The following is a 23,612-nucleotide window of genomic DNA, read 5'->3' on the forward strand; positions in this document are numbered from 1 at the left end:
GCTATTTTCTCAGGTTGAAACTCAGAGGTGAAACCCAAATTAAATTAATTCACATTTAAATAATGTACAAACTCAAAGTATTCCGATTCTGATCCACACCAGACAATTAACAAAACTTCTATATAATGTTTAAAAAGGAGTAATTTATCTAAGAATGGATTATTAACATACTTATATTTTTTCTCCCATTCACCAAGAAAGAGATTTGCCACACTAGGAGCACAAATTGTCCCCATTGCAACTCCGCATGTCTGCTCATAAAATCACCTAAAAAGGTTAAATAGTTATGTTGTAGTACAAAACGGATTGCATTAATCATAAACTCAATTTTCAGGGGATACATGTCAGGATCGCTCTCTAATACTATTTTAACACACTCCAAACACTTCTCATGTGAGATTGAAGTATAGAGCGATTGGACATCAATTGTGCCCCATTTGTGTTCATCATTCCACCTAAAGTCGTGTAGCATCTGTAGTAAATGCGTGGAATCCTTTATATATGAATCTAATAAAGGAACATATGTTTTCAAATACACATCAATATATTTTGATATTCTTGAGGTTAACGAATTCACACCAGAAACTATCGGGTGACCAGGAGGTGATATCTGGTCCTTATGTACAGTATCTTTGGCAGATGATAAATTGTAGCAATTCTGGGAGTTTCATTGTATAGATATTTATATTCATCATGTGTGAGTACCTTATCCATTAACCCTTATCTAGTAGCCTCTTCAACTCCATTAAATATTCTATAGTTGGATCATAAGATAGTTTACAACATAGGATTTAGTATCGGATAACAATCTATTCATCTCCTGTACATATTTCTCTCTAGTCATGATAACAAGGCCTCCCCCCTTGTCCGCCTGTTTAATTACCAATTCTTTATTATCAACTAACATTTTTAATCATTGTATTTCCCCTTTTGTAAGGTTATCTCTGATCCTAGGGGTATTGGTAGTTTGCTCTAAATCTTTTTTAACTCATTTAGAAAAAAGATCCATGCAGGAACCACGTGATTCAATAGGGTAAAATGTACTTTGTTTTTTTAGGCCATTAGTTCCCCAGTGGTTTACTTCCCAAATCTTTACCAGAGTCAAACATTTATTCTGATTCCGTATAAAATGTCTTTTCAGTGTCATTTTACGTATGTATACTGCAAGTTTAAATCCATATATGTTTGGAATTTAATAATTCCCGTGGTTGGTGTAAAGCTAAGCTCTTTTTGTAATAAACCACTGGTGGTAATTGAAAGCGTTACCTTAGATAGGTTAAAATACCTATTTTATTTAAATCCTCTGGGTCGTTTCATTGAGCACCCCTTTTTTTGAGGGATTTTGTCCCCCTCTTTTACCTCTATGTCTCTGAACCTTTTCCTTGTTCCTTCTACAGTTTGATTTGTTGAAAGTTTGTTGCGGCCATGAACAAACATTTTCTGGCCCCTGTATAAAAAACTTGAATATCTATTGGAACGTATCAGGGAAAAATCCCTTCTACCCCTAACAGGCTCTATCCATGATTTCTTTATAGAAACTGTCTGCCATCTATAAGGGGAGTTAACCATTCTTGTTAATTGGTTCCAATTATTGATGGGTAATATTTGTTTGAAATCCTCCCGTATGGGATTATTTCTAACATTAATCTGTTGCTGCCATTTAAAATCATGAGCACTCTTTTTAAGCTGTTTTCGAATTGTGTGCTAATTCCGCACTTGACCTTTGTCATAATCCTCTTTATCCCTTTTAAACTTACTACTTTTGGTGTCAACAATTTCCTTTTCAACTGTACTAATCTTGTTTTCAATATTTTCTGAAAATTGTTTAAACTCATCCATATTGGCAGAATGTAATCATTTTTATTCGACCTCAATACTATCCTTTTCTATATCCTTTCATTTTTTTTTCATTTTCATACACAATGAGCCACATTAAATCTAAGGCACCCTCATCCAAATTCCTGTACCATTCTTTTAAAAATGTATCATTTGGTTGACCAAAAGTGGGATTCTTATTTATCATCAAACCTCTTGGTATCCTGCTACATTTAATATAATCTTCCAGACCTACTATATCCCACCAGACTCTTGTTTCTTTTATCAACAGGCTCTCTGTTTTTATAAAGAGGTCTTGGGTGGAGCATTCACTATTTAAAACATGTTTCAATTACTGCATCATCATAGAAAACTTTCAAACACTCCTCTGATCGTTTAGATCTTAAACCAGCAAATCTGGACATGATGGACCTCTTTATAAAAACAGAGAGGTTGTTGATAAAAGAAAAAAGAGTCTGGTGGGATATAGTTTAACACAAATCTCATGTCCTCACATTCCTCCCTCACTTTTTAGGCCTTGTTCCCAGGGGTGATCAGGAAACACTACTGACTGGGAGAGGTGGTGATGGGTCTTCCTGGGTGGCGTAGAACTGGGCCTGGTTCCTGCTGATGGGACAAGCCATCCATGTTTCTGGGATCTCTACCCAGTGACAGGTCAGGGGTTGTGGCCATTGATCCCACCGAGACCCCTGGTGATGGCCTGAGAGTGTCCATGGGTGCTGTCACCAAAGACTGTGCTTGGCTCTGGGTGATAGCTCAACACAATAACTAGCCAATCCACTGCCCAGATAAGTTACCAGAAAAACAAGTCCCACCTCCACTTCCCCTGAGTCAAGGCCCCAATCCAAGTGTACCCAGGCCATGGGTATAATAGTTATCTGCTCTTCTGCCATGGAGATTTAAATTTTCTGTTTCTCCAACAGTTGACAGGGAGGGCCTAATTCCTGTTGGACCAGGGTGATGGAGGCCCTGGAGTCTGTCAACTCTTGCAGTTCCTGCCCATTGACTTTAACAGTCTGTAGGTTGGCCTTCATGTTATCTGAGGTAGCTTTCCCAATAGCTGCTACCACCTCCATTTGGTATGCTACTTCCTCTGCCTCTGGTGCATCAGGAATGCAGTTCCCCTCCCCACACCAAATGTCATTTCCTGGCACAATGCTACCCTGGGTAAAGCTGGTTGGGCACCCAGAAATGGTCCTCTTCCCCACAGACAGTCTCATTGCACATGCCCTACCTGGCAACAGTTGTAGCACTGCCAAGGCTCGGAATGTGCTGGGCCCCGTGGTCTTGCATTGGCCATTTGCAGAGCTGGGGTGTGTAGTGGGGCCAGGCTCTGGGTTGCCAGGGAGAGATTTTGGAATTGTTGGGGGCGTTGGGGGGCTGACTTTTCCTCCGGGTTGACTCTTCTCCACCGGGGACTGTTAGCTGTGAACTCATCGGCTAGGTGTGCTGCTTTCTCAGGAGTGTTGGGGTTCCGATCCACCACCCACACTCTTATTTCCAGGGGCATCTTGTTAAGCAACTGTTCCAGAATAATAACATTTTTAACATCCACTACCGTAAGTGCCCGCTTTCCGGCCAGCCACCTGTCACAGTTCCATCGCAACAGGTTATTAAACTCTGTAAATGATGAATCCCCTTTCCATGACATCGACTGAAACTTGGTATGGCATGACTCAGCAGTCATTGCGTATCTGGCAAGCAGCACCCCACAGACCTCCTCATATGCCAGTGTCTGTTCTGGACTCAAAACATGGCATGCATCCAGCACCCATAAACTCAGACTGGGTAACAAATATTGAGCCCACTCTGCTGCCTCAATCCTATGCATAGTCATCACTGATCCAAACATATGCAAATGTCTATGTCAATATCTAAGCTGGCCTCATCAAAAGGTGGTATGTCCTGATATCGCAGCCTGGCTGTCTGCCTTACCAATGCTGGTGGGGCATGTTTGTATTTCTGTGCTCCCAAGGCAGCCCCAGTACTTCTGTACCTCATCCTAATGCTGCCAGCAACTCCTGCAACTGATCTGCCTCTCCAATGATAGGCATTGCACATGAAGCAGTTGTCCCACTGGTTCCCTGACACTCAGTTGGCTCCGGTACATCATCCTTATTGTCCTCCTCCTTTGGATGATCTTGGTCCCACTGGGCTAGTTTTGCCATTAATATTTCTCTGGTGTCCTGTGCATAAAACTCAATCTGTTTTGTTCGGCAGAGATCCTGCAGTTGGCCTTTCATGAGGTATCGGTAGCATAGTGGTTCTGATTCCATTCCCTGCTGTATTTTATGACTTTATGCTTGAAGGCTGGTGTCTGAATGTTCCCACTGTTGTTGTCGCCAAATGTGAAGATACAGGGTTCTCTCAATTACCCAGACACTGAGCAGATGAAACCAAAGTGATAGTTTATTTTGTACGGCACACCAAAATAGGGAATATGCAATGGCAAGAGGTAAACACAGCAAACAGGCAATATGCAAGTAGCAGTCCAGACATAGGCAGTCCAAATAGAGTATAAAGGGCCTGATTCAGAGCCGGATGCTCTGACAAGAGTGCTCACTCTGAATCAGGGCCATCCTAGCTCAAATTTGAGCGGCCTCCTGGCCACTCGCATAGCTGTGGGTGACCACCCACAGCTTATGCGAGCGGCCAAAAAGATGGTCGCGATGGTCAAGACCATTATGACCATTGGGCTTGCGACGAGATCCTTGCGGTAGGGACTCGCCTGCAGCAAGCCCGGAGTGCTTTTGGCTCTATCAGAGCCCAAAACACTCCCACTGACATCACTAGTGATGTCAGTGGGTTCGGACGCAGACAATAGGCATTCTCATGGGAATGCCTCCGTCTGGGCAGCCATGCCCCCGGCATGCCCACCAAAGTGGGCGTGCTGTCACGCACCTTCAACAGCATGCCCCTTTTTTTGCGAGACCTCTAATGACGGCTACCCCATCGTTATTTGGGTCTCGAGCATGAGCACGACGGAGGCACCTCCATAGTGTGCATGCGCATTTGGGCAACATCGACCCACTTGCAAGCGTACAGTGCTCGCGAGTGGGTCTGAAGGAGACCCAAAGTTCCAGGACAAGTCCAGCAAATAGCCAACAACACACAGTTTCACACAGTAGAAACTATCACAGTTCACACAGAAGTGATAACGTATACGTCGACACAAGCATTTACGGGATACCATACAGTCGAACCTACCACAGTTCACACAGCAGTGATAGAGTTCAAGTCCACACCAGAGAATGAAGATCTCTCCACAGGAGTTTCCAGATGCATAAATCGACCCAATCTTTTCCAGGATACCACACAGTCGAAACTACTACCATTCACACAACATTGATAGCCTATACAACCACACAGGACTGGTCATGCATTCCACTAAGCACCTTGGAAGTGTGACTAACAAGTGGGGCTGCCTTTGGTGACTTCTTTTAAAAACTTCCAAGTTCCCACAGTTCTTGTGACCACCCAGGGGAGTTGCACCATTTCCTGATTGGTTTGAGTCCCTTATCCAGTAACTTCCTCTTACCTCCCCAAGATATTACTTCTCTGACAAACACTCACTGGGCTGGCTCTGTACAGTCAGCCAGACTCCAATGAGGGACAAAGGCAGGCAAATGGAAGGGGGTGTAAGTCCTGAGTGTCCCTTGCAGAGGTGGAAATTAACCCATGATGTCTTTTGCTCTGTGAGGTGTTACATTGCTCTACTGGTTATGAATAAAACTGGCATATGGACAAGGGCTAAACATCAAGGGCTAAAAAGCATTGCACATTACATTTTTAACACACATCTCATGTCCTCACAAATGGCGACTTTGGAATACAAAATTATAGATCAAGAACCTGAATCGATTTGAAGGGGTAACAGAGCACATAAATTTCTACATTTAGAATCATGTTAGATTTTCGGCTTAGACACTGTCAAACCCAGGGGGTTAAATGATTCTCTATGATTAATATATTTTATTTAATCAAAGTTACTTGAGATATTATATAGAAATTTTAGATTATAGTTGTTGTTACATTCTATGATATTCAGATGTACTTGGTAATAGGAGATCTCATGTTGGCTGCCCAGTCTTTTCATATACAATAATCTTTTAAATTAAAATATTTTCACATAAGGATTTTTTATATATAAATCTAATATTTTATGTTGCATACATATTTGAGAGATATATTATGGATTGATATTTTATCATTAAGTATCATATGCACTTATTTGCAAATACTTATTTGCACAATACCTGAGCAGTTTATTTTTCTCACATTATCATGTGACATGATTGTACACATGTCTTAAACAGTTTTTAGTCACTCTATTAATGTTGTTTATGTTTTTAGTGGTTTTTAAGTATTAGCAGTAACACTGCCTTGTTTATTATGTTTCCATAGAAGAGCTGGAGTCAACCACGACGTCACTTCCGACAACTGTTTCCACGATTGGTAAGTGCACCTATTTAATGTTTCACTGTATTCATGATTGTTTACTGTCCTGAAGAAGGGAAGCACATCCCTGAAAAGTTAATTTATGCAGTAAAGTTTCACTGTTATTTACATGATGTGACAAGTCCCTGAGTGCCGCCTTCTTTTTGTGGATATATATATATATATATATATATATATATATATATATATAGATAATAGAACTGGATCAGAGCACCAAAAAGTGCCACACAGTAAATATATTGACATAAAAATACAAAGTGCAAGTGCTAATGGTACATATATACCACATGACCTATTCAGAAAGAACTGAGTTGTATAGATAAATATAAGAATATAGAAACAATGCAATTTATTAGTAAAATAAGGAGGGGTACACACATAAATATCATGCAGACAATATAAAAACAAATAACAAAATCAGACAGTGAGCCTGCACCTCACTGATACACTCCTCTTAAAAATAAGATAAGACATTTATGATTTTTTTATAACGCTCATTTGTGTTTGCTCTTATACTCTTATCCATGCTTTTATTATTTTATTGTCTGATTTTGTTATTTGTTTTTATTTTGTCTACATGATATTCATGTGTGTACCCCTTCTTATTTTACTAATAAATTGCATTGTTTCTATATTCTTAAATTTATCTATACAACTCAGTTCTTTCTGAATAGGTCATTTGGTATATATGTACCATTAGAACTTGCACTTTGTACTTTTATGTCAATATATTTACTGTGTGGAACTTTTTGGTGCTCTGATCCAGTTCTATTATCTATATTATTTCTCACTAGGGACTTACCACCCTGTAGTTTCTATTGGATTGAGCTGACACCCCATATAATCTCGGGAGTGCCCCTTTTCTGTCCTGCATTTGTTTCTTAATATTCACACACACTTTTTGGTACCATTTTCTACTTGTTCTCCCTGGTAAGGTATTCACTAATTTAAGTTTTTATAGTAAACTACAATTTCTGGCGCTCTAAGAATCCGCTAGTTACACATATATATATATATATACATACACAGTGTATATATATATATATATAATATAAATATATACATATATCTATTAGAGATGTGCGCCGACCCATGTGTTTTTGTTTCATATCTGGATCTACCCTGGTTTTGGATTTGGATTGGTTTTGCCAAAACCTTACCTTCGTGTTTTGTTTTTCGGTTTTGGTTTGGGTCTTGATTTTTTCTTAAAATATCATAAAAACAGCTAAAATCACATAAAATGTGTCTGTTTTTGTTCCTACAGTATTATTAACCTCAATAATATAAAATTCCATTCAGTGTGATTTGTGTATGTTTACGAATGGCTAGTGTGTTACAATAGTGTTAATATTTTTTTTAAAAATGACATGTGGTCCCCCCCATAATACTATCCAGCCCCAGAATTGCCAGCCAGTCCTGGTTCTTTAAATTACAGGGAAAAATGTATAGGGTTACACTGTAATTTACGAACCAGCACCAGGCAGCAGGGAGAGACCTGGTTTTAAATATAGGGAGAAAAATATTTGCATGAGGTTCCCCCATATTTAAAACCAGCTCCGGACCCATTCTAGCAGGGAACTGATGCCACAGCCAGAGGTGCCCTTTCACCGGGCCCCCAGCCACAGCATCAGCCCTGACCGCTAGTCAGCCCAGGCCAGGGATTCCTGGGGAGTTGGGGACCGCCCAGTAAAGGGGTCCCCCTCTACAGGGTACCCCTGGCCTAGGCTTATAGCCCGGAGCTATTCCCGCCACCCCTAGGCAGTGGGTGGTGGGTTGATAGTGTTAGTGGTGGGTGGCGGGTTAGCACCGAAATGGCCATTGGGCTGTATTGACACAATGTCCTGCTGTATTGTCCTGCTGTATTGACTCCAGACTGTGGCAGTTTGCAAGTATCCCTTTTTCTTGCTACTATACTTGGCACATTGCACTTTTTGATTTGTGACTGAAACATTGAATCACTGAAGTGGAGTCGACATTGTGATAACATGCATTGTTCATAAATAAATTTTTTGGCTTTATATTTTTGGAGTGCTGGTTTTCTCTGGCATCATCATTTTGGTACAGTTCATGTATTCATTTATTACAACCGAGCACCCTCTATTCATCTTATTTGCGAGTGTTCAATATTTGCCCACATTTTTTTATATACACACATATATATATATATATATATATATATATATAATAACAGGTATAACGACCGGCACTCAAGGAGACTAAACAAATGCTGAGACTGAATGCAGTATGTTAATCAACGTTTCGGAGTAACCTCCTTTATCAAGACTGAACAAAAAAGCAATACAAACATGACAAATATAACTTACCACCAGCGTGACATGTAGTGGTTCATCCCGCCCTCCGGACGAGTCCCGATGACGTCACCCATATCCCAGAGAGATGAACGGCATGGTGTTACACAGGTCCAGCATTAGAGCAGCACTGGATGGAAAAAATATTGATCAACCTGTGCCTCGACATTTCAAAGAAATCCAACTTAATCTTTCTACGATTAGATATAAAATGATCGACCATGTACCACCGGATCTTAGGGGTGGTAATCGTGATCGGTCTCTATTGCAAAAAGAAGCCCAATGGATATACAAACTTCAAACTGTATATCCTAAGGGTCTTAATGAAATTCTGTCACTCATGTTTTTTGGAAATATATGCTTTGTGAATGCATTGAACGATGCACCCTTGACTTTCAGGAACTGTCTCTATTTTTTAGGAGACATGTGAACAACGATTCGGATTCTTGATTTATTCTTGATGTATTATATGATGTATGTTATTATCTTTCTTATGTGCCAAGGTGGTGATAGTGGGGATAGTGATTTTCTTTCATATTACTTATCCTTGCCTGCTATGAGTCACACATATATGGTGACTTGTGATACTTTATTATATATATCATGGTGCACTAGATATTGGTTTAATGGCTAGTAGTTCGACCAGGTCTTCTTATATGATGCTGATGCCATTGGACACCGCTATACAGCGGTCTTTTGATTTTTTGTATGCATTATTTAGCCCTAATGACTTCATTCTGGATGATTTGTTTGTGGTTGTCATGGTGATGGTGCTTCACTATGTCTGTTGTGGATCACTCTGCCCTGATGAGTTCCCGTTCGTCTCTCTGGGATATGGGTGACGTCATCGGGACTCGTCCAGAGGGCGGGATGAACCACTACATGTCACGCTGGTGGTAAGTTATATATGTCATGTTTGTATTGCTCTTTTATTCAGTCTTGATAAAGGAGGTTACTCTGAAACATTGATTAACATACTGCATTCAGTCTCAGCATTTGTTTAGTCTCCTTGAGTGCCGTTTGTTGTACCTGTTATTATAAATACCGATTTGGACATGGCACCGGAGCCAGTTATAGTTTCTACTATAGAGTGCCGGATGTTCCTTGTTCATATATATATATATATATATATATATATATATATACATATATACATGTGTATGTAACTATGTATATACATACATACTGTATAGTGATGTATAGGGTACCAGCACCAACTCAGATTAAATATAGATAAACAAGAAGTTAGCTAATGACAAGCAAAAAAATATATAAAAATATTGCTTTCTTCCTGTAAATAAAGGGTGTCCGCTGATCCAAATATAATGGAGCATTGGGCATGCACCTTAATAAAGGTATATGTAAGTGTAGGGAAGCTGTCTCATGCCTAAATTAACTATTAAGATAAGCACCTTATGATTTATTGCATATTTTGGAGTAGAGCATAGTCTTTTAGAGTGTTTTTAGAACATTTTTAAAAATTATTATCGATTCTCCTGCGCCTATATCAACTTATATGTTTTCGCTTTTATTTATTCAATGTGTATAAGGGACATTTGTAGTATTTATGACATTTATAATATTTATAGCACATTGCACTTCATTGTATGCACACAGGGGACTATTCAGACCTTAGGGTTATTGGAAGAGCCCATTTGAGCATGTGGAGGTATATATATATTGCACAATACTTCACTTGCTAAGGCCATATACGATAACTTATTATATATATATAAATATATATATATATATATATATATAAATATAAAGTCAGTGCGCAGATTTTGATGATTTACCCAAAGACACCTTTCTGAATTTCATTTGCACAACAGGTGAAAGTCTGTTTAGCCAATATATAGCAACAGAATGTCCCATACATGTATCACAGCACTGGCCACCATAGTATTGTAGCCCGGCGTCTTCCCCATAATTACCCAAATCCAGATAGGAAGTATCTAAAAACAAAACAGAAGAATACATCATGCATCAACAAGATAAAATTTATTAGCAAGTAAAAACAAGCAGAGCGTGCGTACCACAACAAGCAGTTAACCACCACAGAGTTTGACAGCAGAGTAATGGAATGGTGCTCCCGACCGGTGTCCTCAACGTGTCCAGGAACTCTTCACCAGAGCACTAACCACAAAAAGATAGATTACCAGTCCATGCCCCTGTGCATTTCGTCACTAGGACTTTGTCAGGAGGCTGGCTGGTGATCTGTTGAGGGCAGTTAAATAAAACTCATGAACCAATAAAAAATATGCAGCACAACATTATCTCATTACATTAAATTAATTAATGGAATTCTTCATTTATATACTGTATGTAAACACATATAAAAACCATGCCCGCGTATAAAAAATGCATATAAACGCATAAAGCTACAAATATACTGATACAATGTTTCCATTGTATAATCCATACAATATAATATGAATATTATATTAGGAATAGTAATAAAATTAAAATTAAAAAAGACATATTATGTGGGACGCTTTTAGAAGATTAGATGATATGCATAATGCACTGGGTATAAAAAAGAACATAGAATCATCTATTTCAGGGATTTCTTCTCACGTAATAAGTCTATCTAAAACATAGCAACATAAATTGGTCCAATAAAAATGGGTCCAATAAAAATGGGTTCAATAAAATTGGTACAATAAAAATCATAATACATTGATACAATTTACAACTTTGCCAAATCATATAGTAACAAAAAAACATACCTCTTCACCTTGGACAAAAGGGATTTTAACTCTTTGAATCTTTAAATAGAAGAAATATTAGCTTTTTAAAAATGGAGTATTTTCAAACCCCTCATTAAGTCCATTGGGGCACACAGTATTTAATGTAATAATCTAAAAAGTCTCCCTCTTAGCCAGCATGTTTTCTCTGTCTCCTCCTTTTTTACCCACTTTAACATGTTTAATGCCCAGAAATCTCAAATTTGGTGGATTACTGTCTAGGCAATGTCTGAAGTGTCTAGGTACACTGTGATTCTCAATCTTATTTCTAATATTGCGCAAATGTTCTAAAATTCAAATTTTTAATAACCTCTTTGTCTTCCCAACGTACATTTTACACATCCACAAATCAACAAGTAAACCACAAAAGTGGTATAACAATTGATCAACCCCTTAATTTTAAATTATTTTTCATGAATACTTTTAAAGGTATTTATTCCTTTTAAACTGTGTGGACAAACTTTACAGTTTCCACATGTATAAAACCAGTCTATTGGATTAAAAAAATGATTCTTATTAGAATCCTCTATACTTGGCAATAGACTAGGAGATAAAAATTATTTTACATTTCTAGCCCTTTTAAAAAGTATCTCTGTTCTATTTGGTATATGGGTTGACAGAATTGGATCCATTTTTATAATATGCCAGTACTTTTCTAGAATATTTTTAACTTCTTGATGTCAATTGTTACACAAAGTGATAAAACCACAATTAGAAAAACCGCTATCTCCTGTGTCCTTTTCCCTTTTTTTCTGATTCTGATAAGATAATATATAGAATAATATAATATGGAACCTAGTTCTGTGTGACCTCTATTTATATGGAGGGCATGAGGTGGTTAGTGTATTTTAGACAGGAGTAGCGTTCCCACTACACTATCGGAAAATGCACCTACTACTCAGGAACAATCTTTCCGTAGTACTAGTAATCCAACATTGAGTATGTATAGATTTATCATGTATTTATGTGTGCAGACCATATATATCTAGAAACCATTGTCCTATTAGTACACCTATCTACAGGGTGTTCCCCCTCCCTTTAGGTGGTTTTGTTATATTATTGGGTGTGTGACATCTCTTGTTCTATATGAACGGAAGTAGAATAATATGTTTTAATGAGGTTCTACTGTGTATTATAGGGTATATCTATTTTTGACAGTACTATACACTGGCCTTCCGAATCTGAATATTACAAATTATGCCATTGTTAACTAAAAATAAACCATCATTCTGTATTCTTCAATTATATCTTTGCATAATACTAGATATGCACTAATGTAAGACACAAAGTTTTCTTTACATACAATGCATATACAGTACCAGTCAAAAGTTTGGACACACCTTCTCATTCAATGGTTTTTGTTTATTTAAATTATTTTCAACATAGTAGATTAATACTGAAGACATCAAAACTATGAAAGAACATATATGGAATTATAATGTAAACAAAAAAGTGTTAAACAAATCAAAATATGTTTTATATTTTAGATTCCTCAAAGTAGCCCCCTTTTGCTTGGATGACAGCTTTGCACACTCTTGGCATTCCTCAATCAGCTTCATGAGGTAGTCTCCTGGAATTGTTTTCCAACAGTCTTGAAGGTGTTCCCAGAGGTGCTGAGCACTTGTTGGCTGCTTTTCCCTCACTCTGCGGTCCAACTCATCCCAAACCAGATCAATTGGGTTTAGGTCAGGTGCTTGTGAAGGCCAGGTCAACTGACGCAGTACTCCATCACTTTCTTTCTTGGTCAAGTAGCCCTTACATAGCCTGGAGGTGTGTTTGGGATCATTGTCTTGTTGAAAAACAAATGATGGTCCCAGTAAGTGCAATCCAGATGGGATGGCATGGCGCTGCAGAATACTGTAGTAGCCATGCTGGTTAAGTGAGCCTTGAATTTTGAATAAATCACCAACAGTGTCAACAGCAAAGCACCCCCACATCATCACACCTCCTCCTCCATGCTTCACAGTGGGAACCACACATGCAGAAACCATCCGCTCACCTTCTCTGCGTCTCACAAAGACACGCTAGTTGGAACCAAAAATCTCAAATTTGGACTCATCAGACCAAAGTACAGATTTCCACGGGTCTAATGCCCCTTCCTTATGTTTCTTGGCCCAAACAATTCTCTTCTTCTTGTTGTTCATCCTCAGTAGTGGCTTCTTCGCAGCATTACGACCATGAAGGCCTGATTCACGCAGTCTCCCCATAACAGTTGATGTTGAGATTTGTCTGCTACTTGAACTCTGTGAAGACTTTTTGTTGTCTCTAATCTGAGGTGCTGTTAAGTAGCAGTTTCTGAGGATGCTTACGCTAATGAACTTATCCTCTGCAGCAAAGATAACTCTTGGTCTTCCTTTCCTGGGGCTGTACTCATGAGAGCCAGTTTCATCATAGCGTTTGATGTTTTTTGCAACTGCAATTGAGGATACATTCAAAGTTCTTGAAATTTTCCGTATCGACTGACCTTCATGTCTTAAAGTAATGATGGACTGTCATTTCTCTTTACTGAGTTGAGTGGTTGCTGCCATAATATGGATTACAACAGTAGTCAAATAGTGGTGTCCACTGTGTACTAACCCTACCTCTGCACAACACAACTGATGGTCTCAAACACATTAAGAAGGCAAGTAATTCCACAGATTGTCTCTTGACAAGTCACAACTGTTAATTCAAAACCACTCCAGGAGACTACCTCATGAAGCTGATTGAGAGAATGTCAAGAGTGTGCAAAGATGTCACACAAGCAAAAGGAGGCTATTTTGAGGAATCTAAAATATAAAACATATTTTGAATTGTTTAACACTTTTGTATTTACAACATAATTCCATATGTGTTCTTTCATAGTTTTGATGTCTTCAGTATTAATCTACTATGTTGAAAATAATTTAATTAAACAAAAACCATTGAATGAGAAGGTGTGTCCAAACTTTTGACTGGTACTGTATGTTTATGCACTCTCAGGTCTGCATAATGTGTTTGTTATCTTTGGTATTTTCTACATAAAAGCTAACATTTCTGATGCAAAATAATTCCTGGTGCACCTCTAAGATGAAACTGAGGTGTACTCTACATCTAGACATCTGAGGATGTAGAAAGGAAATGGGGGAAAAAAATCCTATAAGATAAATTTAAAAGGTAAAAAAAAACATACATATTGTCCCAAATGAGTTTTTTTAGAGATAATTTGGAATATCTCTTAGATCCAGAGAAAAAAATTGTTTAATATCAACAAACCTTATTTATATTTTTTTTTCTTATCTATATATTCCGTTCTTTTTAGTATATTTAGTTTTTCTCATACAACATATCATTTAATGTGTCTTGTTTAATTTACTCCTCCATAAATGAATTGAGTAAAAAATGAATTTGGCATATCGTCTTAAATAATATTGATATTCTTACAAATAACAAAATAGAGGAGTACTGTATGAGAACTCTTAAAGTCCCATTCTATTCTTTTATCTTATTATCATAGTCATTTGAGTGTACTGAGTAACACAAAGTCTCTTTATTCGTAGTTTGTGTATATATGGAATTTTTTGGAAGTTATCAGCTCTATACACAATAGTCTATAGAAGTGCTAGTTAACCTCACTGAAACCTGTTAAATCATCTGATGGAAATCTACACTAATCACTAATCAGTAAGCAATTACAGCTATTTGAATAGCTGCAACCATCTCAGTGAGACTTACACCTTCTGAGGATACCGGGGTTGCCATTCCCGGAGTAACGCATCAAGGACGGAGAATCTCACAGATTCACCTGTATTTGCACTTCAAGCCCCCCAGACTAATCTCACAGATTCACCTGTATTTGCACTTCAATTCAGCCAGGATGGAGGTAACTTAACACTGCATATATTGCTCAGTGTCAGACCACTTAAGAGAGCAGTGGCCCCCTCACCATCCTCCTACTCACTGTGTCCATCAGCGGCTATATTGGACTGCACAGTGGATCTAGAACTTGTCTGCACCCTCGCAGACTGTGTCCTTTAGCAGCTTCAGCAGACTGCACAGTAGATCCTGAACTCATTTGCATCCCCACAGACTGTGTCCATCAACGGCATTACCGGACTGCACAGCAGATCCAGAATTTGTTTGCACTCCCGCTGATGAGCGGACGAGAGCAATTCTGTGTGATACTTCCATCAGTGAGTACACAATTCTGTGTGATACTTCCATCAGTGTGATACTTCCATCAGTGTGTACATCAGTGAGTCCATCAGTGAGTACTCCTGCTGACGAGCGGATGAGAGCAATTTTGTGTGATACTTTCATCAGTGGAATGGATACTAACTATCCATTCCACATTGCACATTTATGTCCCAATTTAAGGCATAATGAGTGGATAAGTTCATTATTTTGAAGTCTATATATCAAAAAAAGATTTTTGCCTGTCATTAGGGGACCTCCATGCTCATGTGTAGATTTATTAAGAATGGGCACTGAGTTAATGGAAGATTACTCACCCACCCTACATGATACCATTTGGTCACCCTTTTGAGTTATCCCTTTTAGAAAGGAATCTGGGAAACAATCAAATATAGAGCTTGAACTGATTATAGCAATGGACTGTATAATTTTTTTATATATTTTATGTTTATATTTTACTGCTTGATATATGTAATAATAGTATAATAAATTGACTGTTATTATAAATTGTGTGGTTATCTAAACCAGCGCTCCACAACTACCCATATGCAAATATAAGAGCAGAAATTGCATAAATAATTTAATAACCCACACTGCACTATTGAAAGTCACTTTTTTTCAAAAGCCAATTAAAAGTTTATGTCCCGGTTTATTATCCAGCAGGTGTCCTGTAGCAATAGAAACAGTCCAATGGTATCTACACTCAGTCAGCTGGTCCAGATCTGTATTGGATAAAGCCAGTGATGTCCTCTTCTTATATATATTTATATTTATTGAGTGAGGGATCCAATACAGTAGGACTCAACGCGTTTCCATGTGGAAGTGATCCACACCTTCATGAGGAGCAAATGTTTGGAGCTTCATAGGGTTCTCCGATATTTATAATGCTCTAATGAGTGAATCATTATCAGGTGTCTATAAATAATTAACCAAGCCATGTTGCAAATGATTAAATAAATCCAAGAGTATGAGTAGGCAATCATATCTTGATTCAACATAACATTTAAAAATATAAATGAGTATTGTTAATACTTAAAGTAAAGTAAGTACTTGTATTCATTATTCCCCAGTCATGATCATGTGAGCACTACCCGGTCACATGACTCATGACGTGTAGGTACCCTCCAATTGGTTAGAGCCGGTCATGTGTCTGTGACTCATATGCAGTTCCACAGACAGGCGGCAGACTCTAATGAATGCAGATCTGTTTTTGATCTGAGGTTCCAAAGTTACTACGTTTGTGGAATCACGTGGTGTAAACAAGCATCACGTGACTATGCAATATTCAAAGACACTAAAATCATTATTTGAGGAGTAGAAATGAGAGGTTTGTGTGTGTTGAACTAATAACAATCAGTTTAGTTAGCAATAAAATATTAGATCAAATATACAGTACATTATCCGATAAAATACATCAAAATACATAGAGGTTTATTAAGCAGTGAAGGAATCTTCTTAAAAAGAGGGGGAGAAAGTGCAACACCACATTTTCACCCAGGGATCTCATAAGCATACATAGATTATTAGAATTTAAGTTTATTATGTCATTGTTAAATAATATATAGACTATGGATAAATGAATTGGCAAATTACCAAAAAAACAATAACCCTGATGTTAATACTCAGAGTCCCCATCACCATAACAGTACCCAATCTACTCAACAAATCCAAAGTAAATTGCATCAAATTATACTGTTAAGTTCCACAGATTCATTGAGGCCATCTGGGTGTAGAGTATTCAATTTGAATATCCAGTAGACTTCCTGGTGGCACAAGATTATCTATCTATCTCCTCCACGTGGAGTGTTCGTGATCTGTTCTATACCAACGATGGATAGATTACTGATGTCACCTTTGTGAACTTCAGTAAAGTGCCTAGAAACACTGTTGTTGGGAAATTTGTCAACTGCATTACTGCATTACTGCCACACAGCACTGAGGTTGTGGGTTCAATTACCACCATGGCCCTAACTGTGCGGAGTTTTTATATTCTCCCTCTGCTTGCGTGGGTTTCCTCCAGGTATACTGGTTTCCTACCACATTCCAAAAATATACTAGTAGGTTAATTGGCTCCCACCAAAAAAATAAAATAAATGAACCCTAGTTTGTGTGCATGTGGTAAGGAATATTAAGCTCCACTGGGCAGGGAGTATTGTGAGTGGCCACATTTGCTATATAAAGCGCTGCGGAATATGTGTGCGCTATATAAATAACTAGTAATAAATAAATAAGTCCTTCTTATATTTTTCTTTAGTATGTGTACCTCCTCTGCAACCTCTAAAAATTTTTCTCAATGCCTTTTTGATATCCCTGAGTTCCTTGTAAGATGATATTTTGATTCCCAATGATTGGGACATGGTGGTTCTTCCTGAAAATCCTTATATGGAGATTGAGTCACTTTTCTACTGACTTGATGGTTTGTCTTGGGTTTAGCACCCGAATCCCCATAGGTGCCTATGTGTTCATATTGTTCTCCTTTAGATGATGGAAAACTAGATTTAGGGGCCCTCCATTTACTCTCGGTGATCTAATGGGGATTCGTGTGCATTCTATCATTAAATTGACGCATTCCTGTGCCTAATTCAGATATAGTTTTTCTATGGTCTGATCTCACTTTGTTATTCTGTAATTTGAGATTAGAACATTTGTAATTTCTAACCATATTATTCTAATAATCATATAGATCCCTTTTAAATTTATTTTTCTTGTTCTCTACAATAACTTTTTCTAAATTTACAATCCTCTCATTGATAATTGAATCATTTTCTTGATATTCTTTGTTAGTTTGAAAAGGTTCCAATTCTTTCTTTATATCTTCCATTTCTTTTTCTAGAATACTGGTCTTGTGTTATCTGTATTTAATGATTAGCTCCATTAGATTAATTGAACATATATATAGTGTTTTTTCCCATTCTTTATGGAATCTGACCCTTAGAATCTGGTCAGGTATGAATGCAAATGACAATCAGCAATTTCCTCCCAAATGCCGGAAAATGGACCAAAACTGATTGAACAAATTGTTTAGATCAAACATTTAACAAACTTGTCTGACGACCATTTTCATCTGTTTTCTGGCATTCAGGAGCAAATTGCTGATCATCATTTACTCCCATACATTACCAGATTTTCATTCCAACCAATCAACTAGTTGGATGGTTGGACAGAAAATCTTTACGTGTGTACCCAGCTTTAGGATAACCTGCACTTCACTATTAAGAGCCACTGGATCCAAAAGCCAATTAAAAGTTTATCTCCCAGTTTTTTATCCAGGTAGAAAAAGGAGCAATATTACCAGTTCTGGCAGTGTTAGTAAGGCATCCCCACAAGGTTTGTGTCCTGTAGCAATAGAAACAGTCCAGTGGTATCTCCACTCAATTAGCTGGTCTGGATCTGTATGGCATAAATCCAGTGATGTCCTCTTCTTATACATATTTAGTGAGTGAGGGATCCAATGCAGTAGGGCTCAATGCGTTTCCATGTGGAATTGACCCACACCTTCATGAGGAGCAAATGTTTGGACTTCCATAGGGGTCTCCAATACTTATAATGCTCTAATGAGTGAATCATTATCAGGTGTCTATAAATAATTAACAAAGCCATGCAGTAAATTATTAAATACATTCTAGAGTAAGGGTATGCAATCATATCTTGATTCAACATAACATTTAAAAATAAAAATGAGTATTGTTAATAATTAAAGTAAAGTAAATAAATGTATTCATTATACCCCAGTCGCAATCATGTGAGCGCTACCCGGTCATGTGACCCGTGACGTGTAGGTACCATCCAATTGGTTAGAGCCGGTCATGTGTCCGTGACTCATATGCAGTTCCACAGACAGGTGGCAGACTCTAATGAATGCAGATCTGTTGTTGAACAGGTTCCATAGTTGCTACGTTTGTGGAATCACGTGGTGTAAACAAAGATCACGTGACTCTGCGATATTCAAAGACACTAAAATCATTAAAATAATTATCTTGCCAAATTACAGGTAATATATCTGAGGAGTAGAAATTAGAGGTTTGTATGGGTTGAACTAATAACAATCAGTTTAGTTAGCAATAAATATTAGATCAAACATACATTATACGATAAAATGTATCAAAACACATAGAGGTTTATTAAGCACTGAAGGAATCTTCTTAAAACAGAGGGGGAGAGAGAGTGCAAAACCACATTTTCACCCAGGGCCCTCATAAGCATACATAGATTGTTAGAATAGAAGACTATTATATGTAATTTTTAAATAATAATATATAGAATATGGATTAATGAATTGCCAATTACCAAAATAAATAATAACCCTGAAGTTAATACTCTGGGTATTGTTATGGTGATAGGGACCCTATCTACCCAAGACATCTGAAGTAAATTGCATCAAATTATACTGTTAAGTTCCACAGATTAGTTGAGGCCATTTTGATGTAGAGTATTCAATTTGAACATCCAGTAGACTTCCTGGTGGCACAGGATTTTATGTCTATCTCCTCCACGTGGAGTGTTCGGGAACTGTTCTATACCAACGATAGATAGATTACTGATGTCACCTTTGTGAACTTCAGTAAAGTGCCCTAGAAACACTGTTGTTAGGAAATGTGTTAATAATATTATGACAGTGCTCCAAGAATTTCTTTTTAAAAATACATATTTTAGACCGCATTCTCATGTTAATAAGTAGATGACATAGATGGAATCACAATTCGTGAAACTATTGATAGTAAATGGTTACTTTCTAAAACTCATATCTATAGTATTGGTTCATCTAGGAATATGAGTTCATATTGTGCATCTATTCTTGCCACATCTGTAAAAGCCTGGTGGTCTAGATGGTATCCATTGTTTATCTTGGAGATTTATCAGACTGATGGTAGGAATCTTAGTTGTCTTTAAAAATGTATTTAAATATATTCTTTAAGGATTTATTCTTTGTATAGATAATGAGTGGTTTATTGGGCAAAAGCTCTCTTAGAATACACACATACACACAAATGAAAAAATATGTTGTGCACTGCAGGTGCGCGGCAAAAAAGTGGGCATGGTCACATACCAAAGGGGCGTGGTCACATACCGAATGAGCGTGGTCACTGAAAATGGTGTGTGCCGACATGACACGCCAGCCTTTTCTCGTCACTCTGGGAACATTCCTTTCCATTCCATATGCAACTTACCTATACAGTGGTTTCTCACAATGTGGTACCTCTGAAGAGATATATCCTCCCTGGGATGATGGCGTCTTCAGTCGGTATTCACTTTTCACGTACTGTAGGCCACATCATCGGGAAGATGCCTGTTTGTGTAAGAATAATAACAGGGTCATCATCATACAACAGCGATTCAAAAAGACTCCTTCCCCTTTGTATCTTCCTTCCCCCTGCATCTCCCAGCCACACAATTTCCCCCTGCATTGTCTCTCAGTACACCATCACCTCCCCCCTGTGTCATCTCTCAGCCACACTATTGCCTCAGCCCTGCATCATCTATCAGCACACCATCACCTCCCCCCTGCATCGTCTCTCAGCCACACCACCACCTGCCCCCCTGCGTCATCTCTTAGCACACCATTTCCTCCCCCCTGCATCATCTCTTAGCACACATTTGCTTCCCCCCTGCATCATCTATTAGCACACCACCACCTGCCCCCCTGCGACGTCTCTTAGCACACCATTGCCTCCCCCCTGCATCATCTCTTAGCACTTCATCACCTCCATCCCTCCCTCACTGCATCATCTCTCAGTCACACTATTGCCTCTTCCCTCTGTGTCATCTCTCAGCCACATCATCGCCTCCTCCCTCTGTGTCATCTCTCAGCCACACCATCGCCTCCTCCCTCTGTGTTATTTCTCAGCCCCACCATCGCCTCCCATCAGTGTCATCTCTCAGCACACCATCACAGATACACACACACTGACATAGATACACACACACTGACATACACACACTGACACAGACACACATATACTGACACAGATACACACACACTGACACATACACACACTGACACAGATACACACACAGTGACACACGCACACTGACACAGATACACAGACAATGACACAGACACACATACTGACACAGATACACTGACACACATACACTGACATAAATACACACACCCAGTGACACACACACACTGACACATGCACATTGACACATACACACACTGAGACAAATACACATGCACACTAACACACACTGACACAGATACACATACACACACTGACACAGATACACATACAAGCACACTGACACAGATACACACACACAGTGACACACATACACAGACACAGTGACACAGATACACATACACACTGACACACACACTGACACACATAAACATTGACACACACTGACATAGATACATATACACAGTGACACATGTACAATAACACACATTCACACACACTGACATAGACACACACACATTTTTCACACAAATGCAGCCAGCTAAGTAAAAGCATGGCTGACATCAATTGAAAGTCACCCCCCCTCCACAGCAGTCCGACCCCCACTCCTCCCTACCAGCAAAAAAAAAATACTTACTTACCTGGCTGCAGTGGCTGATCTGGAGCAGAGACAGCATTGGGGAAGCACAATCATCCTAGCCTCCATCGGCAGCTCTGAATGGCAAGACTGCCTGGGATGGGCTGCGCACTTCTGCTGCAGCTCCCTCTACAGTCCCCTGCAGGCACACTTGCCTGTTCGTTCAGTAGCCCTCACACAGTCCAGACCAGTGCAATGGTGGCGGGGGGCGGTGCGGGTACGATGTCCTGGCCAGCTGTGCCCCCCTCTGCTGTGTCTGCCACGGTGCCCAGGGCACATGCCCTACTCACCCTGCCATAGTTACACCAATGGGTGTGAAGTATATTTACAAATGAATGCCAGATCTCTCTCTTGATATTGTTTTTCTTTCTAATTAGTTTTGGTTTGTAAGAGATCTGATCTATTCATCTCAAAACAGTGCATTGTACTGTTGTTGTTGTTTTTTGTTTTATTTTGTTTGTTAAGAAATAGTAAAGTTGGAATAATCAGTGAAACTGCATGTTATGTATTATACAGTATGTAAAGGTGGTTTGCATTGGAATAATATTTTCCTTTTTATTTTTTGCACTTTTCTTCTCTAGCTGCAAGTCCCTGTGCAACTGCAGGATGTGACCCAAATGCTAACTGTGATGATTCTACAGGTTCAGCTGAATGTGTCTGTAATGATGGGTTCATAGGAGATGGCATCGAATGTTCTGATCCATGCTCAAGTCACATTGTTCTCAATGACATCTGGAGAAGTACATCTAATGTAGGCAGCTATAGTCTTCATTGTGACAAAGGTTTGAGTGGATGGCATCGCTTTATTGGCAAAGGAGGCATTAACATGCCAGAATACTGTGTGCCAAAACAGAGTTGTGGTACTACTGCCCCAATGTGGCTGAGTGGATCCCATCCGATGGTTAGCGATGGTATAATAAGTCGCACTGCTTGTTCCAACTTTAATGACGATTGTTGTCACTGGTCAGCAACTATTCAGATTAAAGCTTGTCCTGCTGGATATTATGTATATGAACTGAGTGGAATACAAGATTGCTATGTAGCATATTGCACAGGTGAGTACTTTACTCTGGAATATAACATAACAGGCTATAGCTACTATACCAATTAAAATTGAGATATTTAGCAAAGCTCTGTTCAGTAAGACATACAGGATGACAAGCTTTCTAATCTCCATCCAAAGATAGCACTTACTACATAAACATGCTAGAATATGTATACTTATGTGTGATTTTTCTTTTTCATGATTCATCAGACTTGAGTTCTAAGTCTATTGGAGCATACACACGGTCAGATTTGTCAGACTTGTCAGATTTGTCAGATGAACGATTGAACGATTAAACGATTTGAACGATTTTACCAAAGTTTTGAACGATTTGAACGATTGAATGATTTTTGACTGCATTAAAATGAATGGAATCGTCCAAGTCTGACTGCAAACACATCAGATGTCAAATATCGTTATCTGACCATCGGGAACGCGCATCGTTGATCGTCCATCGTTCAGGCATGTCAGATATGAACGATTTTCCTTCAGATATGAACGACTGAACGATTTTTAAATCATTTT

General features: G+C 38.6%; 1 protein-coding gene across 1 annotated transcript in view; it reads left to right on the forward strand.

Annotated features, from left to right (window-relative positions):
• LOC148508605 (uncharacterized) overlaps nucleotides 1-23,612 on the forward strand; it is a 653,608-nt gene that overhangs the window by 352,652 nt on the left and 277,344 nt on the right. The window contains exons 15-16 of the mRNA XM_088444305.1: nucleotides 6,241-6,291; nucleotides 22,624-23,097. Of these exons, the coding sequence (XP_088300431.1) occupies nucleotides 6,241-6,291; nucleotides 22,624-23,097 (525 nt within the window). The remainder of the gene's footprint in view (nucleotides 1-6,240; nucleotides 6,292-22,623; nucleotides 23,098-23,612) is intronic.

Source organism: Taudactylus pleione, unplaced genomic scaffold, assembly GCF_031769625.1.
Source record: "Taudactylus pleione unplaced genomic scaffold, aTauple2 ptg000353l, whole genome shotgun sequence".
NCBI classification, from domain to species: Eukaryota; Metazoa; Chordata; class Amphibia; order Anura; family Myobatrachidae; genus Taudactylus; species Taudactylus pleione.